Source organism: Sceloporus undulatus, chromosome 1 (genome assembly GCF_019175285.1).
Source record: "Sceloporus undulatus isolate JIND9_A2432 ecotype Alabama chromosome 1, SceUnd_v1.1, whole genome shotgun sequence".
Taxonomy (NCBI): domain Eukaryota; kingdom Metazoa; phylum Chordata; class Lepidosauria; order Squamata; family Phrynosomatidae; genus Sceloporus; species Sceloporus undulatus.
The window spans coordinates 190,745,171-190,767,587 of NC_056522.1; the positions used below are offsets into that span (position 1 = coordinate 190,745,171).

At 40.6% G+C, this 22,417-nt stretch overlaps 2 protein-coding genes across 5 annotated transcripts in view; one reads left to right on the plus strand and one right to left on the minus strand.

The window, feature by feature from the left end:
* Positions 1-1,261: 1,261 nt before the first annotated feature.
* Positions 1,262-20,346, plus strand: KCTD18 (potassium channel tetramerization domain containing 18). 4 transcript variants are annotated; one of them, XM_042472087.1, is made up of 7 exons: positions 1,262-1,381; positions 3,681-3,891; positions 5,716-5,927; positions 7,322-7,515; positions 8,926-9,020; positions 10,772-10,874; positions 19,359-20,346. In XM_042472087.1, exons 2-7 carry the CDS (start codon positions 3,735-3,737, stop codon positions 19,519-19,521), a joined length of 924 nt encoding a protein of 307 aa, XP_042328021.1. In that variant the 5' UTR covers positions 1,262-1,381; positions 3,681-3,734; the 3' UTR covers positions 19,522-20,346. The 4 variants fall into 4 exon arrangements, with proteins under 4 accessions (XP_042328021.1, XP_042328031.1, XP_042328005.1 ...); XM_042472097.1 differs by lacking the exon at positions 19,359-20,346 and adding an exon at positions 18,761-19,250; XM_042472071.1 differs by lacking the exon at positions 19,359-20,346 and adding an exon at positions 13,450-14,412.
* A 36-nt stretch (positions 20,347-20,382) lies between these two features.
* SPATS2L (spermatogenesis associated serine rich 2 like) overlaps positions 20,383-22,417 on the minus strand; it is an 82,168-nt gene continuing 80,133 nt past the window's right edge. The window contains exon 13 of the mRNA XM_042472109.1: positions 20,383-21,106. Coding sequence (XP_042328043.1) covers positions 20,708-21,106 — 399 coding nt within the window. The 3' untranslated portion in view covers positions 20,383-20,707. The remainder of the gene's footprint in view (positions 21,107-22,417) is intronic.

The window sequence follows — 22,417 nt, forward strand, 5'->3', positions numbered from 1 at the left end:
TTTGCTGTTCAGCTTTCATATCATAACCATACACAGAAATTAGAAATACATTGGTACAGACAGTCCAGACTTTGTTATTCAAAGCCATATCTTTTACACTTGCCAGTCTTATCTAGTTCCTTCATAACTGCCCTTCCAAGTCCTAGTCTTCTTTTGATTTCTTGAACACAATCACTGTTTTGATTAATGACTGAGCCAATGTACAGGAAATCTTTTGACTTGTTTACTTTGCTACAAGCAGGGGGGAGTAGATGTCCTCACTGCAAAGGAGGTCACTGCAAAGAGAGGGCATTCAAGAAAAATGTAGAACATGACCAAATAAAAGCTAACAGCACTCATATAAATGTAAATTCATGCTTCTTAGTCACACTCAAAATGGAGGACATTTTGGAATCCCTCCTGGAAAGATTGAAATGTAGGGCATGCCCTGGAAAAGGAGGACGTCTGGTCACCTTGGTTTTAAATAACGATTAAAGCACAAATGGATCTTTATTAATGTATTACATTACAACCTGTTTACATTTTTCACATTTTGATGAAAAGAGGTAACAGATATCAGGAGATTTTTTAACCTAATGGTCCCAAACTGTGCTCTTTAAGGGATTTTGGACTTCATTTCCCAGAATCCCACGCTATTGGCCAACATGGTTGAGGCTTCTGGGAGATGAAGTCCAAAATTTCTTAAATGGGCACAGTTTGGGGACCACTGTACCCAGATTGTTGCGAGCAATTAGTTTACTTTGTAAAGTGCATAAGAAGTGCACTAAGGGCTATAGAAATGTACTTGCTATTGCTTTAACCAAACAAACGACACACAAACATTCCCAATGCTCTGCCCTGGTTATTGGAGGGTGTCTGTTTTTCCCCCTAGTTTTGTCCTATACATGTTTTGGAGGTGTTTTAGAGACAAGACTCTGGCTGCCTCCACCCCTCACAGAAACAATCCATTTTGACACCACTTTAAAACCGTCAGGGCTCAATACTATGGAATTCTGGGAATAGTAGGTTGTTGTGGTCTTGATACGAGAAAGTTGAACGCCTCACAAAACTACACTTCCCCAAACCCTACACAGCATGGAGCCAGGGTAGTTCATGTGGTGTCAAAGTGGGTTATTTCTGCAGTGTGGAAGCAGCATGGCTATTCTCCTCACATCTTGAGGAAGAGGAGTGACTGAGTGAGGAGGGAGGCGCTGCTGGCGAGGTAAGAAACGGCCTCCCTCCCTGCGCGCACCGTGACGCACGGAGGCCCCGCCCACCGCGACCCTTTTTTTCCTCCTCGAAATGGCGGCGCTCTGAAAACAGGGTTCTAGAGGGGGCGGGGTCTTCTCCGCATTCCAACGGCCGGTGGGCGGAGCCAGGCTCGAGGCGAGAAGAAGGAAAGGTAACGGACTCTGCGGAGTGAGAGCGGTTGGGGCTGTTTCGTCTCCCTGCCTCTCCCCCCCGTCCGTCCGTCACTCCCTCCCTCCGTGCGCGCCCCCGCCTAAGGTGACACGCCCCTTCTTTCAAACCCAATGCGCGTTCTTGGCCCTGAGAACCTGGAAGAGGGAACAGGGAGGGAAAGGCTCCTTGGGTTTGGGCCTTCCACCTTTGGGGTGGTTTGCCCACTTCCTTGGGCCTCCCAGCCCCGTTTAAGGGCGGTGGGAAGGAGGGAACGGAAGGAAACTGGGCCCAGCATGTCACAGTAGACTTTAATAGTAATAATAATATGTACAGAGGCCTTCTAGTGGCCCCTTTGAGGCTCACTGGAAGGAAGACGTTGGCAGCAGGAGCTTCCCTAGACTGCAGGTGGAACACACTTCACACACTGCATCTGCACTGTGGGAATGAGGCACTTGGGCTGCATCCACACTGCAGAAATAATCCAGTTTGACACCTCTCTAACTGCCCTGGCTCAGTGTTAGGGAATTCTGTGAACTACTTTGGTTGTGGGACTAGGGCTCTCTGACACCAGAAGCTAAATGTCTCACAAAACTACAATTCCTGGAGCCATGGTAATTAAAGTTGTGTCAAACTGCATTGTTTCTGCAGTGCAGATACAGCCTTTGATGCCACTTTAATGGCCAGGGCTCCATCCTTCTGGGATTTGTAGTTTGTTGGGGGCACCAGCCCTCTAGCAGAGAAGGCTAAAGGCCGTGTGAAACTTCACCTTCCAGGATTCCATGGAATGGAGCTTAAAGTGGTGTCAAAGTGCATTATTTCTACAGTGTAGATGGACACTGGTGCTGTTCTCTCTCTTGGGTTGCTTTTCTGCTACTGGTTCTTTCTCTTCCTGCAACAAAATTTCCTCACAGGAAAGTTGCAATAGGAGCCCTCTAAATTGCCAAAGCTCCCAAATCCAACAGGATAAACTGTTTGCCTTTTTAGAGAATGAAAAGGATACTGGAGTGGTGTGGTGTATAACCCCATAAGTATAACTGACTTCATAAAAGCAATTTTCATCCCATCAAATGCTTTCCTCATTGTTTTTATGACTTTACAAGGTCCCAGTAAAGGCAGTAGATAGAGTTGTGCAGACAGGAGCTTCTTCCCATAAAGCTCCATGTATGTAACTATGAATGTTGTGCAGGTGAGTCCTGCTATACCCAAGAAAGCAAATGTGCATCACATTACAGCTTTTAATTTTAGCAACTTGAGTGTTCAGGACTGCAAATATGTTGTTGTTCCATAAGTTCCTTCCAGTGAACAGAGAAGGACCAGTAAAAGATCTTTTTGTTAGTTCTACCTCTGACCAAAATATTTCCTCTCCAGCCTGGCATAGTGGCTTGAGCATTGGACTATGGAAACAAGCGTTCAAATCCCTGCTAAGATAAGAAAACCCACTGGGTGACTTTGGGCAAGTCACACTCTCTCATCCTTATGGGAAGGCAATAACAAAGCCTTCTGAACAAATCTTGCTAAGACAACTCCCAGCCTTAGGGTTGCCATAAATCAGAAATGACTTGAAGACACTCAACAACATAGTTCATTCTCCCTGAGGCTGAAGATACAATGCGCAACTCCTGGGTTTATCTCTCATGCCAACGTAGCCAGGCAGGATTCTTAAAATCCTAAGAGGTTTCTGAGCTGGTACCTTCCAGGTGTGTGGAACTACATCTCCCATCACCCCTCACTAGGATGGTCACTGGCCATGCTATTGAAGGATGGTGAAAGTTGAGGTCTAATATATGTCTTCCCTTCCCTTCCCTTCTTTTTTTAACATGGAACAGACTATGATGACTATTTCTCAGAAGAGTGCTGTGGATATACTTATTGTGTTGCTCGTAGAGTTGTATATTAAATTTTCTTGCCTTGCAAAGGAGAAAGGAAGACACCAGCATAACAGTATTGAGAATGTGCTGTGCATTGCTTTGGAACAACCACTTATCTACAGTGGTACCCCGGGTTACGAAATTAATTCGTTCCGCCGCCGCTTTCGTAACCCGAAATACTTCGCAAGCCGAAAAACCCATAGGCGCTAATGGGGAAAAGCCGCGATTTCGTGTGAAATAGCGCCGAAAAGCACCAAAAAATTTTTCGTAACCCGAAAAAACCTTCGTAACCCGGAACAGTTTTTTTAAATGGATTTTTTTCGTAACCCGGAAATTTCGTAAGGCGGCGCATTCGTATCCCGGGGTACCACTGTATTCTGCTTGAGTGGCTGTTGGTCACTTACTCACTGTATTTTTGTGTATTTTTTGCAGCTTTCACAGGTCTCAAAGTGCACAATCCTATCAGCACCACTGGCTGTAAATGCAATGGACGACAGCAAGAGTGAAAAGGCACTAGATATTATTCGACTTAATGTTGGAGGTTACATGTATACTGCTCGCCGTGAATCTTTATGTCGTTTTAAAGAATCAATGCTAGCATCTATGTTCAGTGGACGGTTTCCTCTAAAAATGGACAATACAGGTAAAAGAATACATGTTGTTAATGGCTAAAATGGAAATAGGAGTTCTTATTATAGGCCCATTCCGCACGGGTGGAAAGTACATGCACGGCACGTACTAGGGTTAGGAAGGGGCATCCTTTCCGGACGCCCCTAACCCTAGTATGCGCCGAGCGCGTACAAAATGGCCAGACAATGTTCTACATGGGCACCGCCATTTTGACATAGCGGATGCTTAGCGTCCACACATCTCAGTGCCATTATGACACTGTAACTGTGCCATTGGCGCCTTGCGGCGTCATAAAGGCACCAGCTTCTTTTTGTTACGCGGAGAAGTCGCACGGTTTGGCCGCTGGGGCTCCTCTGTGCAGCAAATGACGGCGCCGGCAGACTGCCCTTTTTGGGCGGTCTGTATAGCACCATAGTCTGCTCAACGGGTGGTGGAAGAAGCTGAAAAATTATTGTGCAGTGGCTTATATGATTGTATAACATAATTGCAAATAGTTTGCAATTTTTACTATTATTTTCCAAGAAAGTAAAAGAAAAATAATCTTTAAGCTTACTAGAGGTCTTTTCTTTAATTAAAGTGGAGGAAAATATTTTTAATGCTTTTCAGATAGTTTTAGTTTGTCAGATTCTATGTTTATTTACACATGATATTAAAGTATTATTCACATGGTAGATTTATACCCATCTTTACTGAGTACAATGCGCCCGCGTTATCCACGACTTTCAGCATATGATGAAAGCTGCACGCGGGGTGGCATTTCCCAGTAGAATGAATGAGGCGTGCGCTTGTGCGTGCGTGTCGCTGTGCCACTGCAGTGCCGCCGCATGCACGAGCCGCATTCACTTGAATGGGCTTGAGCATGCTTGGAATTTGGCTTATGCAGGGGTGTCTGGAATGGATCACCCGCGTAAGCCGAGGGCGGACTGTATGTATCACATGATACCCAGAGGTGCTTGAAGTTCCTGTCTCAAAACGTATTTAATAAATTCAGACATGGCAGGTCAGATGACACCTTCCTCCTTCATGAGGTTTATCAATGAAAATGCTGGTATGGGATTCCAGGCTTGTATATGGCTACATCTGCACAAGTTTGATGCCATTTTAACTGCCATGGCTCAGTGCTGTGGAATTCTGGAAATTGTAGTTTTGTGAGATATTGAATAGCTGCACATAGAACAAAACAACCTTACACATCCTATCTTTGTTCCATCCTGTCTCACAACATTATAACATGGGCCATCCACACTATGAAGTTGCCATTTCTAGTACAGAGGTATATTTTTAGAGTTCGTAAGTATTTTAAACTGGAGAACCATTGCCATGTGTAGGTTAGCAAAGTGGACTAGAATTGGGGTGACTTCATTCAAATTGCCATTCATTTATCAGCTTCAAATATATAGCTGTATATCCTAAAGGTGCCAGATCCTGTCTGATCACAGAAGCTAAGCAGGCTCAGCGTTGGTTAGTTGGATGGGAAACTGCTAATGAATACCAGGTGTCGTAGGTTATATTTTAGGGGAAGGAACTGGCAAAACTAATTTGAAGTATCATTTGCATAAGAAAACCCTATGAATGAATGCTGTCACCATAAATTGACAGGCAGCTTGAAGACAAATACACATACAGTGAAAATGGTACCTCCATAGTTGGTTAAAATCATCTAGATTACAGTGTTATGTGGTATTTGATTGGTAAACTGGTTGACCTTGGGCCAGTCACTTTGCCCCAATCTGTTATACCTCACAAAGTTATTGCAAAAATTAAAGGACATGAAGAACTATATATGATGCCTTGAGTGATAATATGATTATTTATTTATTTATTTATTGCTTTTCAGGGGCTTGTCTTATTGATCGAGATGGCAACCTCTTTAAATACCTCTTAGACTATCTCCATGGAGAGGTTCACATTCCAGAAGATGAGCAAACACGAATTGCTTTGCAGGAAGAGGCTGATTACTTTGGCATTCCTTATCCCTATAGCCTTGTTGACCACTTGGCTAATGAAATGGAGACATATTCTTTAAGATCTAATTTGGAACTTAAAAAGGTATTCAGACTCACTTATGCTTTTAAATTATTGTGTAGAGCAGAGCCAGAATGGTCCATCAGGAAAAATGAGGCATCTGTCTTGGGTCATGGAATGCCAGAAGCTGTAAATTATATTGCCTCCCCCCAGGAACACCATTGCTCCAGCGAACCTTGCTCTTAGGAACTGGTCACTGGTTTCTCAGAACCAGGAAGCTTGGCCACAATGGCTGACAGAGGAAGGTACTCCCAAAACCATAAATTTGTGTCTGGACAGCTCTGTGAGGGGCAGCACTGGCTGCTTTGTGCCATTGGCACTGGCTGGGCATTGCTTTCCATCACATTCTTGGAGAAGAAGGGATAGTGAAATAGCAGCAGTGGCAGGTTGCTTCTCTTTCCACCTCAGGTAAAGGATAGAATGGATATTTGCCAGTTTCCAGGTGGAATCAAAATTTGGAGTGCCTGACCCCTCAGAAACATTTGCAGGAAGAAAAATAGCATCTGGAAAGTTTCCACAATATTGCAGGAACCTTTTCTGTTTTGTTTTGTTCTCATCATCAAAAAACTGGGCATTTGTGAATTGTGCAGTTTGAGAAATTCCAGGTTTCCAGGGGGGGGAAAAAGTTTTGATTATTTTTCACCATATTTACTACCAAGTGAGAAAATGGCACAAAATACAAACAACTGTGCAAGTGGAGAACTGTATATTAAAGTGGTGTGTGTTTGTGCTGCTTGTTCGGTGGACAATATACTGTTTCTTGTACTTTTGGGGCTCGGGTTTCTGTTCCCTTTTTAAAGCGGTGCAATGTTCAGTTTTGTTCTTTTTTTCTCCATCTTTTTGGAAAGTTCTAGGTTTTGAAGTTACACATCATTCTGTTTTGTGCTTTCCTCAGCCTTTTGGGAGGAAAATGTATATAAAATGGTGCTTCGTTTAAAATGGAACAACATTCCATTTTCTGCTTCTTCTTTTTCTCTTTTTTTAAAAAGCTGTGTAGCTTTTGAAGCTCTACATAATTCTCTTTTGCACTCCCCACCCCCATCTTTTAGGAGAAAAAAAGTTGTGAAACAGGTTGTGCAACATACTTTTTGGGGCTTTTTTCTAGCACACTGGTTCCTTTCAAAATGCTACATCTAATCAGAGTATGTCCAAAAATCCAGTCTTATTTGTTACATCTGGTAGATGACTTCAAATACATAGAAATTATTTGGTAAGATGATGTTGTGTTATACAGTACTCTTTAGGGTAGGATCAGTAATGCTGCAGTGTTAGGCACTTTTACTTGGAAGTAAATGCCATTGAACTCAAATGTACAAGTGAACTTTCATAGGATTAAGCTGTACACTTATTTGATACTCTCTTTAAAAATCTCACATTGTGAAAATAAAGTAATATGTAACTGCTTTTTTTCCCCCCAGGCACTCCTAGATTTTTGCAACTCTTATGGCTTAATATGCACTAAGCCTACTGTTTGGGTCCTACACTACCTCAACACGTCTGGTCCAAGTTGTGAGAGTAAGATAATAGGTGTGTATGGCACAAAAGTAGATGGAACAGCTGCAATACAAAAAGAACTAGGAGGAAGAATTCATAGTAAAAACATTTACAAAAGGTGAGAAGTTTCACAGCTATGTCATTGCATCAAAGTGTGGTTGTAATTTAATTCAGTTATGAAAGGTTTGCATTTGCTTTTGTGACATTAGTACCAGATTTATAATCATTCTCTCTCTCTCTCTCTCTCTCTCTCTCTCTCTCTCTCTCTGTGTGTGTGTGTGTGTATTCATGTCTTTTGCGTTCAGACAGATTTTTAGTTGCATAAATTGTTTTAAGGCTGCACTGTAGCCACCTACCTGGGAGTAAGCCCTATGGAATGTAATAAGTTTTACTTCTGAGTAGATGTCTATAGAATTGCAGTGGCTTAATTTAATAGCATCAGTAGTTTAATTTTAAAACACTCTGAGCCTGAATTTATTGAAACCATAAGTAACTTGGGACTATTTATCTAAGAAACTGCCTACTCCCTTATAGACCTTTTCACTCAACTGGGAAAGGCCTTGTGTTGACATACTGCTCTTGAGAGCTGGTCCACAGCTGTTTGGAGGACGTTATTTAGCATAGTGGCACTTCTTAAGTGGAATACTCTTCTCTCATATTAGGCGTGCATCAACTATTCTTATTTTTAGGTGTATGTCATTAAAGAGTTGCCTGTTTTTAATTATCTGTTTTATAGTTAATGTGACTGTTGAATCTTTATATTAGGTATCATTTTATATTGTATGTTTTTATGTTTGTAGACTGCTTTGAAATCTTCAGATGTAAACATGCTAAAATAGTCAGTAGTAAATACATTGTAAACAAAGGAATTTGGAACATAAAAATACACAGAACTAAATCCAGCTAGAGCAACTCCGTTCAATTGGTTGGGTTTACATAACTGTTTGCTTACCATTCAGCCCCTGATTGAATGCATTTGCTCTAATTGGCCACAAAAATTAGTTTTAGGCCATATCTTCCACAGTATTAACAGTATCTTTCTTGAACATAATTGAATCATTATCTGAATGTTTGTAACAGAAGATGCAAAAGCTATCATTGCATACCTGCAGGTTTAGTCCTGTTTGTTGCTAAATATGGCTACATGGGTTGATGAAAGTGTCATAATCATGTACAGAAAAACAACAACCCAGAAAATTATATTAATCCATTTGCAGTCTTCAAACTATTTGATCAACATTCTTGCTAAAAGCTAGTGGCAGTAATCTAGTACAGAGGCAGCTGCTTGTTTGTTGAAATTAAATAACTGAAGCTTCAGCACAGTTAGTTGATTGACAAAATTTTTACTGACCTTATATATACATCCTCAAGAATGAACATTAATAATCACATTATTCTTTTCAGGATAAGAAATATATTACAAAGTTGAGAAAACTGGTTTCTATATTTTAAATGTAAATATTTTTATTTTTAGTGGATTTTTTCCAGTGTTAAAAATAATGTAATTTTCTACATTCTCTCTCTCTAGAGAGTCTGGAAATAATGTCCAATATATCTGGAGCTACTATTCTGTTAGTGAATTGAAAATGATGATGGATATATTTGAGGCGTGGGAAGGAAAAGGTACATTTTATTTTTCATTGAGGATTTTTATTTATACACACACACACACACACACTGCTGAACACAGAATCAGTTAGTGAGGGATGTTGTTGTTGTGTACCCTCAAGTCGTTTCCAACTTATGACGACCCTAAGGTGAACTTATCATTCCGTTTCCTTGGCAATGTTCAGCGGAGGTTTACCACTACCTTCCCTGAGGCCGAGAGTATGTATGTGACTTGCCCAAGGTCACTCAGTGGGTTTCCATGGCTGAGCTGGGGTTTGAACCCTAGTCCTAGTTCACTGCTTCACCTCTCTGGCTTCAGAGTGAGTTATCTGGTACTCTTCAACAACATAAGAAAAGAGACTAGTTAAATTATCTGTAACTAACGGAGAAATCTACTGTTTGGCCAAATACTGGGTTATAAAAATGTTAACCAATTTAAAAGCTGAATTGTCAGCATGATTTATGTTTTTGAATGATCGTTAACAGATACTGTATGTATTGCCTTTACAATATCTATCTACTGGTGGTTCATTTTGCCTGGTCTGAGAACAAGGCATATAAATCCAACATCTAGTTTATATAAATCTGGGTTCCTTGTATATTAATACCATTTGACATCAAATATTAGTTACTCACCATTTGAAACATTTAAAAATGCTAAAGACAAATGTGGAACTATCAAATATTTTGAATAGAGATTTGGGAGCTGCCTGGCTTCCTCTGCATTATATATGTCCATTTAAGGATAAATAGGTAAAGGTAAAAAAGGTAAATAAAAAGATAAAATTTGCCTGAAGACGTAATTGTGAATATTAAAAACCTTCGCATTGATACAGGCAAGATTTGGTCCATTTAGTATCAGACTTATTTTCTTGTTCTTTCTTTTATGGAATAAACATGATAGTACTACTTCAGACAGTTTTTGTAACATGGGCCCGTTATAAACGGGCACCCTAGGACGGACTCAGTCCGTACTAGGGTTAGAAAGAGGCGTCTCTTCCAGACACCCCTAACCCTAGCATGGACTGAGTCCGTAACAAATGGTGGCGGCTGTTCCACACAGCCGCCGCATCTTGATGTAACGGACGCTCTGCGTCCGCACGCCTCGCACTGGAAATGACGCCGCGAGTGCGCGACTAGCGCCTCGCGGCGTCTCTTCCAGGGAGCAAGAAGGAGCGCGATTTTTGCACTCCTTCTTGGCAGCGTCCGGGAACTTCATCGTTTGGCTGCTGCGGTTCCCGGACGCTGCAACCGGCAGAGGCGCAAGACGGCCCCTTCTGGGCCATCTATAACGCGCCAGAATTTAAAAGGATTGTAACTTTATGCAACTATTCTGGAAATCATTGTTGTTTTATCCTTTCAAATCAACGCTGACTTATGCAGTCCCTATTATAGGGTTTTCTTGACAAGATTCTTGTTCAGAGAATGTTTGACATTGCTTTCCTCTGAGGCTATGATTTGCCTATGGCCATCCAGTGAGTTTCAGTGGCTAAGAGAGGATTCAAACCCTGTTTTCCTGGAGTTCTAGTCCAACACTCAAACCATTACATCATGTTGGCTTTGTTTTATAAATAAGAACAATGATTCAGGGTGGGCTGTATTGCATCTTAATGATGAGACAGAACAAAGCATTATAGTTGGCCACTTGAAAAATAAGCACCATCCAAAAGAGTTAAGTGTGATTCTTGATTGCATATCAGCTAATCTTTATTAAAACAGTTCCCAAAGCTAACATCTAGACCTCTTGAATCTTGTGAAATTACTAGGTGTCAGTTATTGGCGAGTACCCCAGGAACTGATAGAATGTTGGACTCTTGAGGAACGCCCTTTGGAAGGAAGTCTGCAAAACATGTCTCCAGTTCGTAAAAGGTATGTTCTTTTAATCAGAATTGATTTAATTATGGAAAACTGTATGGAGCAGAGGCTCCTTTTGTGTTTGTTTTGGAGAAAAACACTAATTGTATTAATTTTTGTCCACTCTCAAAAAGAAGCAAAATACAAAATGAATATATAAAGTATATATTAGAGTCGGCCTTCTGTATCCATGAATTTTTTATCCATGGTTTCAACCATTCATAGCTTGAAATACACACACACACACACACACACACACACACACACACACACACACAAACACACTCCAAAAAACAAACTTTGATTTTGCCATTTTATATCAGGGACACATATGCCACTGTATTAATGGGGCTTGAGCACCCACAGGTTTTGGTATCCACAGGGGCCCATGAAATCAAACTCCAGTGGATATCAAGGGCCTACTTTATATGTATTACAAATTCTGATGTGCTAATAATTATTTTGACTAACTCCTTGTCAGCTCTACTACCATGTATAGTCATGTATAAATTGACCTCATGTATACATCAAGGGCAAGTTGGGGGCCAAAATAATGGATTTTGATATGACCTGTGGCTAAGTGGAGGATAAAACTTAAGGGCATGTAACAATGGATGTAAAGAACAAAGCAAAAGAATCCTTATTTATTTTAATCTTACATATTCCAATTCTTCATCACTGGAATAACTGAATGAACAGTGGAACTGTTCTTTGGTGACATCATTGGCATAAAAGTCTGCACTGTCACAATCCATTTAATCATTATCTGATGCTGATTCATCTTTGTACATGGCGTTGTCTTCTGTGCCATCCGTGGCATTGCTAATGCCGCGTTTCAGGAATGATTTTTTCACCATTTATGGTGGAATTGAATCCCAAGCATTCTTCACTCATTTTGCTACCAAATGGATGTCTCATTTCATCATGTTCTCTTCTTTCATTAACTCTGCTTGACCAGCACACATCCATTGTTGAAACATATTGTGCAGTCAGTTCTCGAAAGGCTTGTTGAGACAACCATCCAGTGGCTGCAGCATTGATGTTAATCCACCTGGAATCACTGCTAACTTAGGGCCTAAACAGACAGCCTTAAAGGAGCGGTGTGATGCCGCCCCTTTGAGCGATGGGTTGGGGCCGTGGCAACTGCACACCGCAGCCTCAATCCAGCATTTTTCCAGGCCAGAAAATAAGAAACAAAATGCTGCTGCTTTTTGGTCGGGAAAAAGGGTGGCCTTGACACTGGTGGCACTTTTCGGCATTCCTTTTGGTGTGCGGCATGTAGTTGCCATGCTGCTAGAGTGCCGCAGCGCTGATCACTGTCTGATTGGGTAGGCAGTTTGATGGCAGCTTGGGAGCAGAGTTGGGGTGGGCTGCCACACCCCACTCCACCCTGATGCCAGCCCTTTTGGCCAGTCTGTTTAGCCTCTTAGTCAACATTTCCTTTGCTTCATCCTGGACATCCTGAGTGACATGTGAGCAAAGCATATCCCATACCAATAGCGATGGGTGTGATCCCCTAGCGCCCCCCCCCCCCCCAATTGTGCAGCTGTCATCTAGTGCCCTCCTTATCCATCTTGTCTTAGGGTGAACATGAACAGTTATGCCTGCTGGAATTTTTTAAGTTCTTTGACATAATTTTTCTTTTAAATATTATCACTGGATGCAGCTTTGTGCCATCTGCTAGATAAGGTGCAAAGCAAGCTGAGAAGAAAAAACACATTTTTTCCCTCCTCAGTCAGTCTGACCATCATGGTCCTCCTGGGATTGTGGACAGATACCTGTGTTCCTGAAGCTGGTGGAGTTTGCTGGGTTTTGTTTTGGCAGCCCCTTCAACCCCCTTCCCAGCAGCTCGGCCTGGGTGACTGCTCTGAAAGGGTTTTTAGGGAACTCCAGAGCGATTGCCTCAAATCAGGCCACTGGTGTGTGTGTTTGTTGAGGGAGCAGATAATTGAAAATCAACCTAACAAATTCCTCCTGGCTTGAAGCGCACTCTATGTCCTTCTCAGCACCCTCAGCTTCCTTCTTCCAAGCTGGGCAGGCCAGTCTTGGCTCCTGTGAAACCAGCATTAACCCATGTATAAATTAACCCAGGTTTTTAAGGTTAATTCTTTGATTAAAATTTCTTGACTTATAGTCAAATATATACAGTAGTTAAGTCTTTTACAAGATGTGATGTATTATTTAGTTACAAAATAATGTTAAAGTGTAAAGAAGCTTTAAAGCTAAGTAATACCAAACAGTAGAAAAATGTACAATTTACAGATGTCCATGTGATGATCTACTTGCTATGCATTACATAGTCCACTGGCAAACTAATCTCTTGTTCATTAATCATGAGTATAAGACAAAATACTTGAGAATAGTTAATAATGGTCAATAAAGATTATGGTTTCTTTGCTCTTTGTTCCCACTAGTAGGTTGTCCTAGTTATTCAATGATGGATGCATTTAAGAAATTCTTGTTGGAAATTTCTTGTGATACTGGAATAAAAAGTGTTGTGTAAAACGATATCAATTGCCTGCTAATTATATTCTGCATTAAACTGTTCAAAAATGCTGGATTGAATGCCTTTTTAAAAATTTATTTACAGGCGAATAATAGACTTTTCTAAAGAGGAAGAAAGTCAGCAGAGCAGTAAAACAAATCGAAAGCCAATTCAATTTTCTGGTCCCTCAACAAGTACCCACATCAAAGTTAAGAATTCTGCTTTTTTAAAGATAGCAGTATCTCCTACTCCTTCATGTTCCCAGGTGGCTTATAAAAGGCCTATCAGAGACAGTTTATTACCATGCAAAGAATTACCACATGCTAAATCTACATGCTTGACTAAAAACTCATGGACATCTGGTAGGAACGCTGAAAATGGAGTACTTTGTCAAACAACCCTGGATTCACGGTTGTCCAAAAAGCCTGCAGCCAATCGTGTTGTAAAACTCAAGCGGACTCCACTGTGTAATGAATTGTTAACTCAGAACTCCTCATCAGTTCTAAGCAAAATGGATGAGCAGCAAGTTCCATCTGTTTCAGTGACTTCCACTTCAGCATCATAGAGTTTAAGCCCGGAGGATTTTGACACTTCCCACTGAGAATCTAATGTTAAAATAGTTTACAGAATATTGAGTGATGCAAAATTATTATAGGGTGCTAAAACCGGTCATGATCTAAATACAACATTTCTGACTTTCTGGACCAGAAATAAAAGTGTGCTATTATAAAGAGAAGTGAAGAGCCTTTTAATATTTGTAATAACTTGTATGTAATATTTTTCTTTATCTCTTATGGTATTACAAGAGATACAGGGATGCTTTTAAAGTATTTTGCATTGGCCACTCATTACATTGTATAGATCAGATGTGGGATGTTAGTCATTTCAGAAAAGAATTCATTCCAGGCTGTGTATGTTGTGAATTTAAACAAAGCATACCATCCAAATATTGCAGTTTGTATAGGTTTGGTATAATTTATTCTGCAGTTTTTACTTACTGTGTAATTTATGCTGCAGCTGGGTAGCAATGAGAAGATATCAAGGGTATTAAAGCCTTTCCTGCATAAATAGTGGAATTATTATTCAGCAGTTCTTATGGTTTCTCAAATTTCAGCTGGCATTGCCCACACAGTTTCAAATATTTGAGAGGTGCTTTTACAGACTGAGATTCATACAGCTGAGCATGTACATGTATCAGATGTTCAAGACTTCAGTGTTAGTCTCCTGCAGTGACATTATTACAATTCCAGATAAAATGATTCCCCAGGAACCTCTGTCTTATCCAAATGCTTTGTCAAGTTAAGAACTCTTCTGATAGCTAACTGAAATCTAGGTTGTAGCAATATATTTTTCTTCCTCTCATTCCTTACTAACTATGGTAAGTATTTCTTGTTTGTGGCTGCCTTGAAACTCCCTTCCTTTAGCCTTTACTCCCAATATTGTTCTATCTGATTTTGCTCATGTCACATTTTGTCCTTTTCAACTTTATGTTTCTCTAAAAAGGCAATGATGAGAATGCTAATGACCCATTTGTTAATTCTGATGTAGTACAGGTTGAGTATTCCTTATCTGGAATTCCAAAATCTGAAGTACTCCAGAATTGACACATTAGTGGCTGAGATAGTAACATCTTTGTTTTGTGATGGTTCATTGTACACAAACTTTGTTTCGTGCAAAAAATTAGCATATATTATGTATAAAAGTACCATCAGGCTGTGTGTATAAGGTGTATTGTTGCTGTTGCTGCTGTGTGCCTTCAAGTCGTTTCTGACTTATGGCAACCCCATCATGGCGTTTCCTTGGGAAGATTTATTTAGAGGGGGATTTACCATTGCCTTCCCCTGAGGCTGATAGTGACTTTTCCAAGGCCACCCAGTGGGTTTCATAGCTGAGCTGGGAATTGAACCCTAGTCTCCAGAGTTATAGACTAACACTCAAACCAGTATGCTATATGAAACATAAATTATAGACTTGGGTCCTGTCTCCAAGATATCTTGTTATGTATATGCAAATTATGCCAAATTCTAAAAAACACCCAAACATTCCGATCTCAAACATTTCAGATATGGGAAGCTCAACCTGTAGTCATGTGTTTTGTGCTACAAGATGGATTCTCAGTTTAGTGTATCTCACACAATAATTTCAGATTGTTGATGATTGATTAAATTTATAAAAGCCAATTTGAATAAATTATCTCAGTTGTGTGGAAAGTACAACCTGTAATCTGCTGAGGTTCATTTTCCAGTTTGTAAGAGATGTTGACTAGGATAGACTGGAATGTCACTTATTTTTCATCTTTGTTATGTGCATCATCAATTCAGAACTGGTGCGTAGTATTATGACCTCTTGGATCTGTGGAATATAAGAGTTGGATGTCCTTCCCCTCCTGGTGAAATTATTTCCCCATATGTTCTCTCTTATTTATATGAATTATATATTACAATCAACACCATAGGGTTATTCTACCAAACATGGGAATAGAACTGTGTTCAGATGTAATATTAACCATGGTTAAGTGTTAGAAGAATGAGCCTTGGGCTTGTGCCTGTGAAAAAGAGTGTCCATTTTAGACTGATTGCAGTTTAGTGTGTCATTTCAACTCTAAACTGCTTAAGATTTGCTTAGTAGATACAAGCCAACTTTATTAATTTATCATTTTAATTTGAGTTGTTTCCACAAGTGCGTTGTTTGGGTTGAGATGAGAGAGCCAGTATGGCATAGTAGTTTGACTGTTGGATGATGATTCTGGAGATGAGGGTTCGATTCCCTGCTCAGCCATGAAACCCACTGGGTGTCCTTGGGCAACTCACACTCTTTCAGCCTCAGAGGATGGCAATGGCAAACCCCCTCTGAACAAATCTTGCCAAGAAAACCCCATGCCTTAGCCTTGCCATAAATTGAAACCGAAGGTACACAAAAACAACAACAACCATTAATCTAAAAAAGAATCAAAAGTTCTAAACTTGTGCTTATACCAGAGGAGACAAAAGCATGTAATTCATAGCATTATGTCTAATGAGGCCTTAGTGTAATTAGGAGCGAAGTCCTGTGAATCAGATTTTGTGGTTCAGATGTCATCTCTCTCAGTCTTCCATCTGCACTATGGAGATAATTAACTGTCCTATATTGTAGCCCAGCGTATTGTGTGCCTATAAGTCGTTTCTAACTTAAGGTTATCCCTAAGGTGAACCTATCATGGAGTTTTCATGGCAAGATTTATTCAGAGGAGGTTTGCCATTGCCTTCCTTTGAGGCTGAGAGCATATGATTTGCCCAAGGTCACTTAGTGAGTTTCATGGCCAAGCTGGGAATTGAACCCTGGTTTCTAGAGCCATTGTCCGACACTCAAACCACTACTCCATGTTGGTTACTAATGCGTGTTGGAACTGCTAGGTGATCATAATTATTAGAACAAAAATGTGCCATGCATTCTTATTTGAAGTGGTACATTCTGTCAGTTGAGCATATTCACAGTGCACTCAGTAATCTAGTTTAAGTTTTGAAAATAGCAGCAGGAAAATTGACTTTCCCAAGGTATAAAATGCTAAACTCTGGCAATGTGAAATGCTTGACTAAATTTCTACCAAGGCATGAACTTACTGAGACTGAATAACTTGATTACTGATACTTTGGGAGACTTGATTTGTATTTGGTGTGCTAATTCAACAAACTTGAAATGATCACAGTATAAATTGATTTAAAGTTGCTAATAAAAGAGCTTAATAATGCCATCAAAATTACGAAAAAAACTTACCCTTAGTGGTAAATAAGAAGCTTTCTGTGGGAAGTGGTTAAATTTTTAAAAATAAATCAATTTATGTTAAATGGAAGTGGTCAAGAACCACAAAGCAAACTTAGTTTTCCTCATGAGTTGTCTGTATTCTTTTGCCCAGTGCAGTTCCTGTTATGTGATGCTTTATTCTCATGAGGGCAGAGTCTTTGCTTAGTATGAATTAGCTAACTACACATATCTTACATATCTATTCCACTCTGTGTTCAGTGGGGGCCTATTCCCAGTTAGGTGGTTGTAACAGAGGTAGGCAAACTGAGAGGTATTCGTGGTTGCTTTCCAGGGAGGTTGTAGAAATCTATCTGCTTTCTTCTCTGGCCAGGTTGGTCAGCCACCAGGCAGATAGTGGGGGAAAAGGCCATTGATACTGCTATTAATATAGTTAATCCTTATTTGAGTCACTAAGAGGAATGCTTAACCCAGGGCGGGGTACTGTGGACTTTTGGCTCCAGAAATCCAATTCCCCTAGCCCCAACCAGTTTGATCAGTGGCGCAGTATGATAAGAGAAATTCATGAACGTTGGGAGGAAGGAAGGTTGCTTGGCCCTGCTTTTTCCTCCAACCCAGCAATCCCAATACAGCCATTGGAGATAATATGCTGCTAATAGTGGGGAAATGGCAGCTTGGATGATGGTGTATGTGAGAAGCTTTAATAATCTCCGCTACAATGATGCCAGGCCATATGCTGCAACAAGGATTGCAATAAGGGGGTGGTGGAGAGTTTCAAAGTTCCCAAATCCCAAGTGTCAGGGAGGGGCGGTCTATGTAGGTGCTGAGATAGGGCTGGGGAGAGGGACAAGTGTATATGTTGGGACCAAGACGGTTCATCACCCCTGGTTGCATCCTAAATTACTATCACAAAGTTGTACTCTGAGTCTAATAGGCTGTTTGTGCTGGAGATAGGCAGATAGAGAGTACAGTGGGCCCTTGGTATCCGCTGTAGTTTGGTTCCAGGACCTCCCATGGATACCAAAATCTGGATACTCAAGTCCTGTTATATACAATGGCAGAGTTAAATGGTGTCCCTTATATAAAATGACAAAATCAAGGTTTGCTGAAATTTATAGCTTTTGGATATCTTCAAGCCATGGCTGCTTCAATCCGTGGATACAGACGGCTAACTGTAACAACATAGCATGCTGGCTGAAGTCGGCCATTCTATACATCTCAAAATATCTATTGATACAATAGAGTATTCTTCCATTCAGCCTTTTGGTCATGGCAGAACAAGGGCCTCAATGTACTGTTCAGTATTATAAAATTATTTGCATGTGACTGGGCATGGGGTAGTCAGCCTGAATCACTCAGCCTGCTGTCTTTGATCAGGGAATGCAATTTATACGGCTTTAATGAATTAACGGTATAGTGGAATGCAAAACCATTTCATATGATAAGCACATGGTTGCTTTAGAATCTCCATGGGAAAGAATGGCGTTTATTCACTTGTATGGGGGAGAGTCTAAACTCTAGAAACTGAGGCCACCACTGAAGTGGTGGCTAAACCTGTCCCCTGCCCTAGATATCCTGGCTGTTCTGTGGAAAGATGTGGAAGGCAGCCAGTACCCAAAATAAGGAAGTAGCTAGCACAGTTGCTCTGCTGTAGTTCTCTCTCCACTCCATTTTCTAGCTAAGAGTTGAGACAGAGCGGCCTTCAATATCCTTTCACCATGATGTGAGCCCTTTTCTCCTGACCTTTGTGCCTGCCGACTGACAGGGAAGGACCACCCAAGGCCCAAGGGGCTGTAGCACAAGCCATCCATCTGCTCACACTCCCAAAAGAAGGATTCAAACCTCCCTGTGGCTAAGGCGAGTCTGCACTCCAACTCTGGTTCACTAGCTTGGAGCAGCCATCCTGTAACAGCGATGAGACTGTAGGTGGAAGAGTGCTATGAAAGTAGTGTAGCAGCTATAATCCAAATGAATCCCACGGGGGCTTCCTTTCCTACCTCAGTAGTGATGTTCAGGCTGGCCTTTCTCCCTTGTTGCCTCTGCTGGACATTTTCAGTCTTCTCTTGAAGCAAGCCACTCTATTTATGATTCTGGAAAGAGAAAACTGTACTCACTTGAGGGTTAATGGCTGGAGCAGTGGCCCTTTCGGCTCTATATGGAGAAGGGGACAAAGCAGCAGCTCCTTGTGATGGTCCCAGAGATGGTTGTTAAAGCTTAACAAATGAAAAACTACACCACTGTTATTTTAATATCTGAAGTAGCACATTTTCTTTCAGAGAAGCTGGGATTTCTCCTTTGGTTAAAGAAATCTTGAGTGCACTTCTGGAACCCCATTGCAGTGTTATGCTGAGCAGAATGGCTTCTCTAGCTCCATATTCTTCCAACAGAATCAAGGTATTTATTTCCTTCAACCTGGGAAGGCACAGGGATGGAGTATGAAAAAAAACCTATCTCAGCAGTTCAAGTAAGAAGAAATGAGAAGGGTTGCTCCACTTCTACTTTCTCCTGAGAAAGCAGCTGCCCTACCTCTGGTAAGCTATGAGACTGGAGAGAGGCTATGGACAGCTGGTAGGACTGAAGAAAACGATCACATTTCTCATGTCAAAGTTAGTTGTACATCTGTATGCTATACACATTACCAAATTTTTCCTCATTCTTTGAAGAGAAGAAAAGGAGAATGCATGTGTGATGAAAACATGCAGATATTCAGCGTAATGCCTGGTCTTAAAATGAGAATTCTTCAACATCTTCTGCAGGAGTAATTCTAGACAACGCCTATTCAAAATTAGTGGTCTGTGGACAGCTGCAGGTCCACAAGCCACTTGTTGCTGACTGCCAGTTAGTTTCCAGGAAATAAAGAAAACAATGGGTATGAATATATTGCCAGTACCTGGCATACTGGAGGAAAATACCCCACATCAGATAGATAGTACTGTAGTCAGCTAATCAATTACAGAAAACTGCCTCCACAGAGTGTATTTTTCAGTGGCCAAATTAAAAGTCACTTTGCTGCATTTGCAGATTATCCTAGGGTTAAATGATGCATTATCTTTGAAATGCATCATTTAACAGCTTCATAGCTTTTATTTTCTTATTCATGAGCTATGAGCCTCTGGTGTGTATCAGGATCAGGTTTGTTCTGTACAAACAACTGAACTTCCTTATAATAGGAAAACAGTCCAGAATAGTATTAGATGAGCACCAGTAACTCAACTGCAGACCAGCAATAAGCATGTTGGTACCAGGGAGAGAGTGTGTGTGAATATACTGTTTTGCAAACAATAAACCGTAAGAAACACATTAAATTGATATTGACATCCTCCTGAAGTTTATTTCTCAACATCATTTTGATTGTTCTGCTAAGTAATGACTAGCTAAAAGCTGTATTGTTATTTTAAAAAACACACAATAATTTGACTATACTGAGCAAAACTTTCAAAGTACGAAATATGATATGACATTATTATGGTTAAGAAACATTTGTTAAGTTTTGTTTACCACAATTGTAGAAATTTTTGACAAAGTATTTTTGCCAATAGTTTGGGGTGTGGGAGAGGGAAAGCACCTTTACTGAGGAATGCAAGATGAAAATGCATTACATTTGCCCTTCCATGTATCCCACCGTTCATGCCACCAAAGTCACAGCTGGGACTGAAAGGACAGGAGCATCTGCAGAAGTCTCTATTCTTGAGGGGCATAAATTGCACTGAGAAACAGTAGTAATACTGCTGCATAAAGATCTAGACTCCATTGGGCCTGGCGTAGGATGCTTTCGCCGCGTCTTTTCTGGATACAATAGATTTTCCGTGTTTTTTGCAGATGAAGACTGCTCTTGGGTTTTAAGTGTGCTTTTATTTTTGGGCCTATAACTACTGTAATGCGGTCTTCTGTATTCATGCCAGGAACTTCCCTTTGTGTTGTTCTGATCTGATTCAGTACCGGCACTTTGTGGTTTGACAGATCCGTTCATTCGAATGCCATGGTATTGTGTGTAGAACCTTCGTCTCTGATTAGAAGATCCATTCTGTCAAGGAGTGAGGAAGTACAGTCATTAATTTCAAATATTTTCCCATTGGTTTCTTTTGGTAAAGTTCTAACAAAATTATTCCTACTATAGCCTCATGCACATTTATTACATACGTTAGGCTCAAGCCCTTTGAGGAAGTATGAGTACAACTCCATCTCTTTTGCCACCTTTACAATCTCTGAAGGCAGCATGGAGTCATAGCAAATGATATCTATTAGTTACTCCTAAAGGAAGGATGTGGCGGATCATTTTGAGGAATTTGGGGATATTTTTTGTAATTTTAATTCGAAGTAATCAGCTAAAACAAATCAAAAGTGAGTGCTATGCGCCTAAATTGCTTGATAATTTATATATTTTTTACCAGTACAGGATGATTAATGTCAGGACAGAATGGCCAAGAATCTGCATAAAACACGTAACCACAGTGTCATAGCTATGCTTTATCTCCCCATTTAACTCCTGAAACACACTGTGAAAACAAGTCAGTTGACTGGAACAATGCATGTCTGTGCTGCTACCAAGCAGGCACTGCAGAATTACATGACCAGCACCCTCCTGCTAGCAGACAAGGCTGTGAGAAGCAGAGGCAGGGGCACTTCTAAGATCCACTGTAACTCTTAATAGCAGTATCACTCACTGGCAGGAGGTGTCTGATGTCATCCTGCAGCACCCTGCTCGCCAGCAGCATAGACCTCCATTGCTCCAGATGGCTGGCTGGCTGGCTGGCTGGCTTTTAAGGTTGTTTCCATGTCATTTCCAGTTGCAATAATATTGCCACAGTTTTAAATAAGAATACAAAACAATTGCAGTGACCTTAGTCTAACTTATGACATCGTTAACTAAGAGGATGCCAACCAATATATTTTGATTACTGACTGTGAGATTCCAAGGAAGTCAAAACAGTGAATAGAAAATTGCAAACGTTCTTTTAGGCATCATTAATTCAGTTTGCAATTTGGTGCATACACATGGAAGTAAACTTAATGGAAAGATTTTTTTTAAAAAATTATGTATCATAAACAAATACATTCAGCTCTCTTTATCCACAGATTTGACCATCCATGGTTTGAAATTATTTTTTAAAAAATCCAAAAAGCAAACCTTAATTTTGTGAAGTCAAAGGCTTTCATGGCTGGCATCCAGTTTTTTGTGAGGTTTTTGGGTTATGTGGCCATGTTCTAGCAGAGTTTCTTCTTGATGTTTCGCCAGCATCTGTGGCTGGCATCTTCAGAGAATGCTTTTCCTGGAAAAGGTTGGGTGTATATATACTGTGTGAGCCTGGGAATACAGGAGTGATTTGCATGTGTA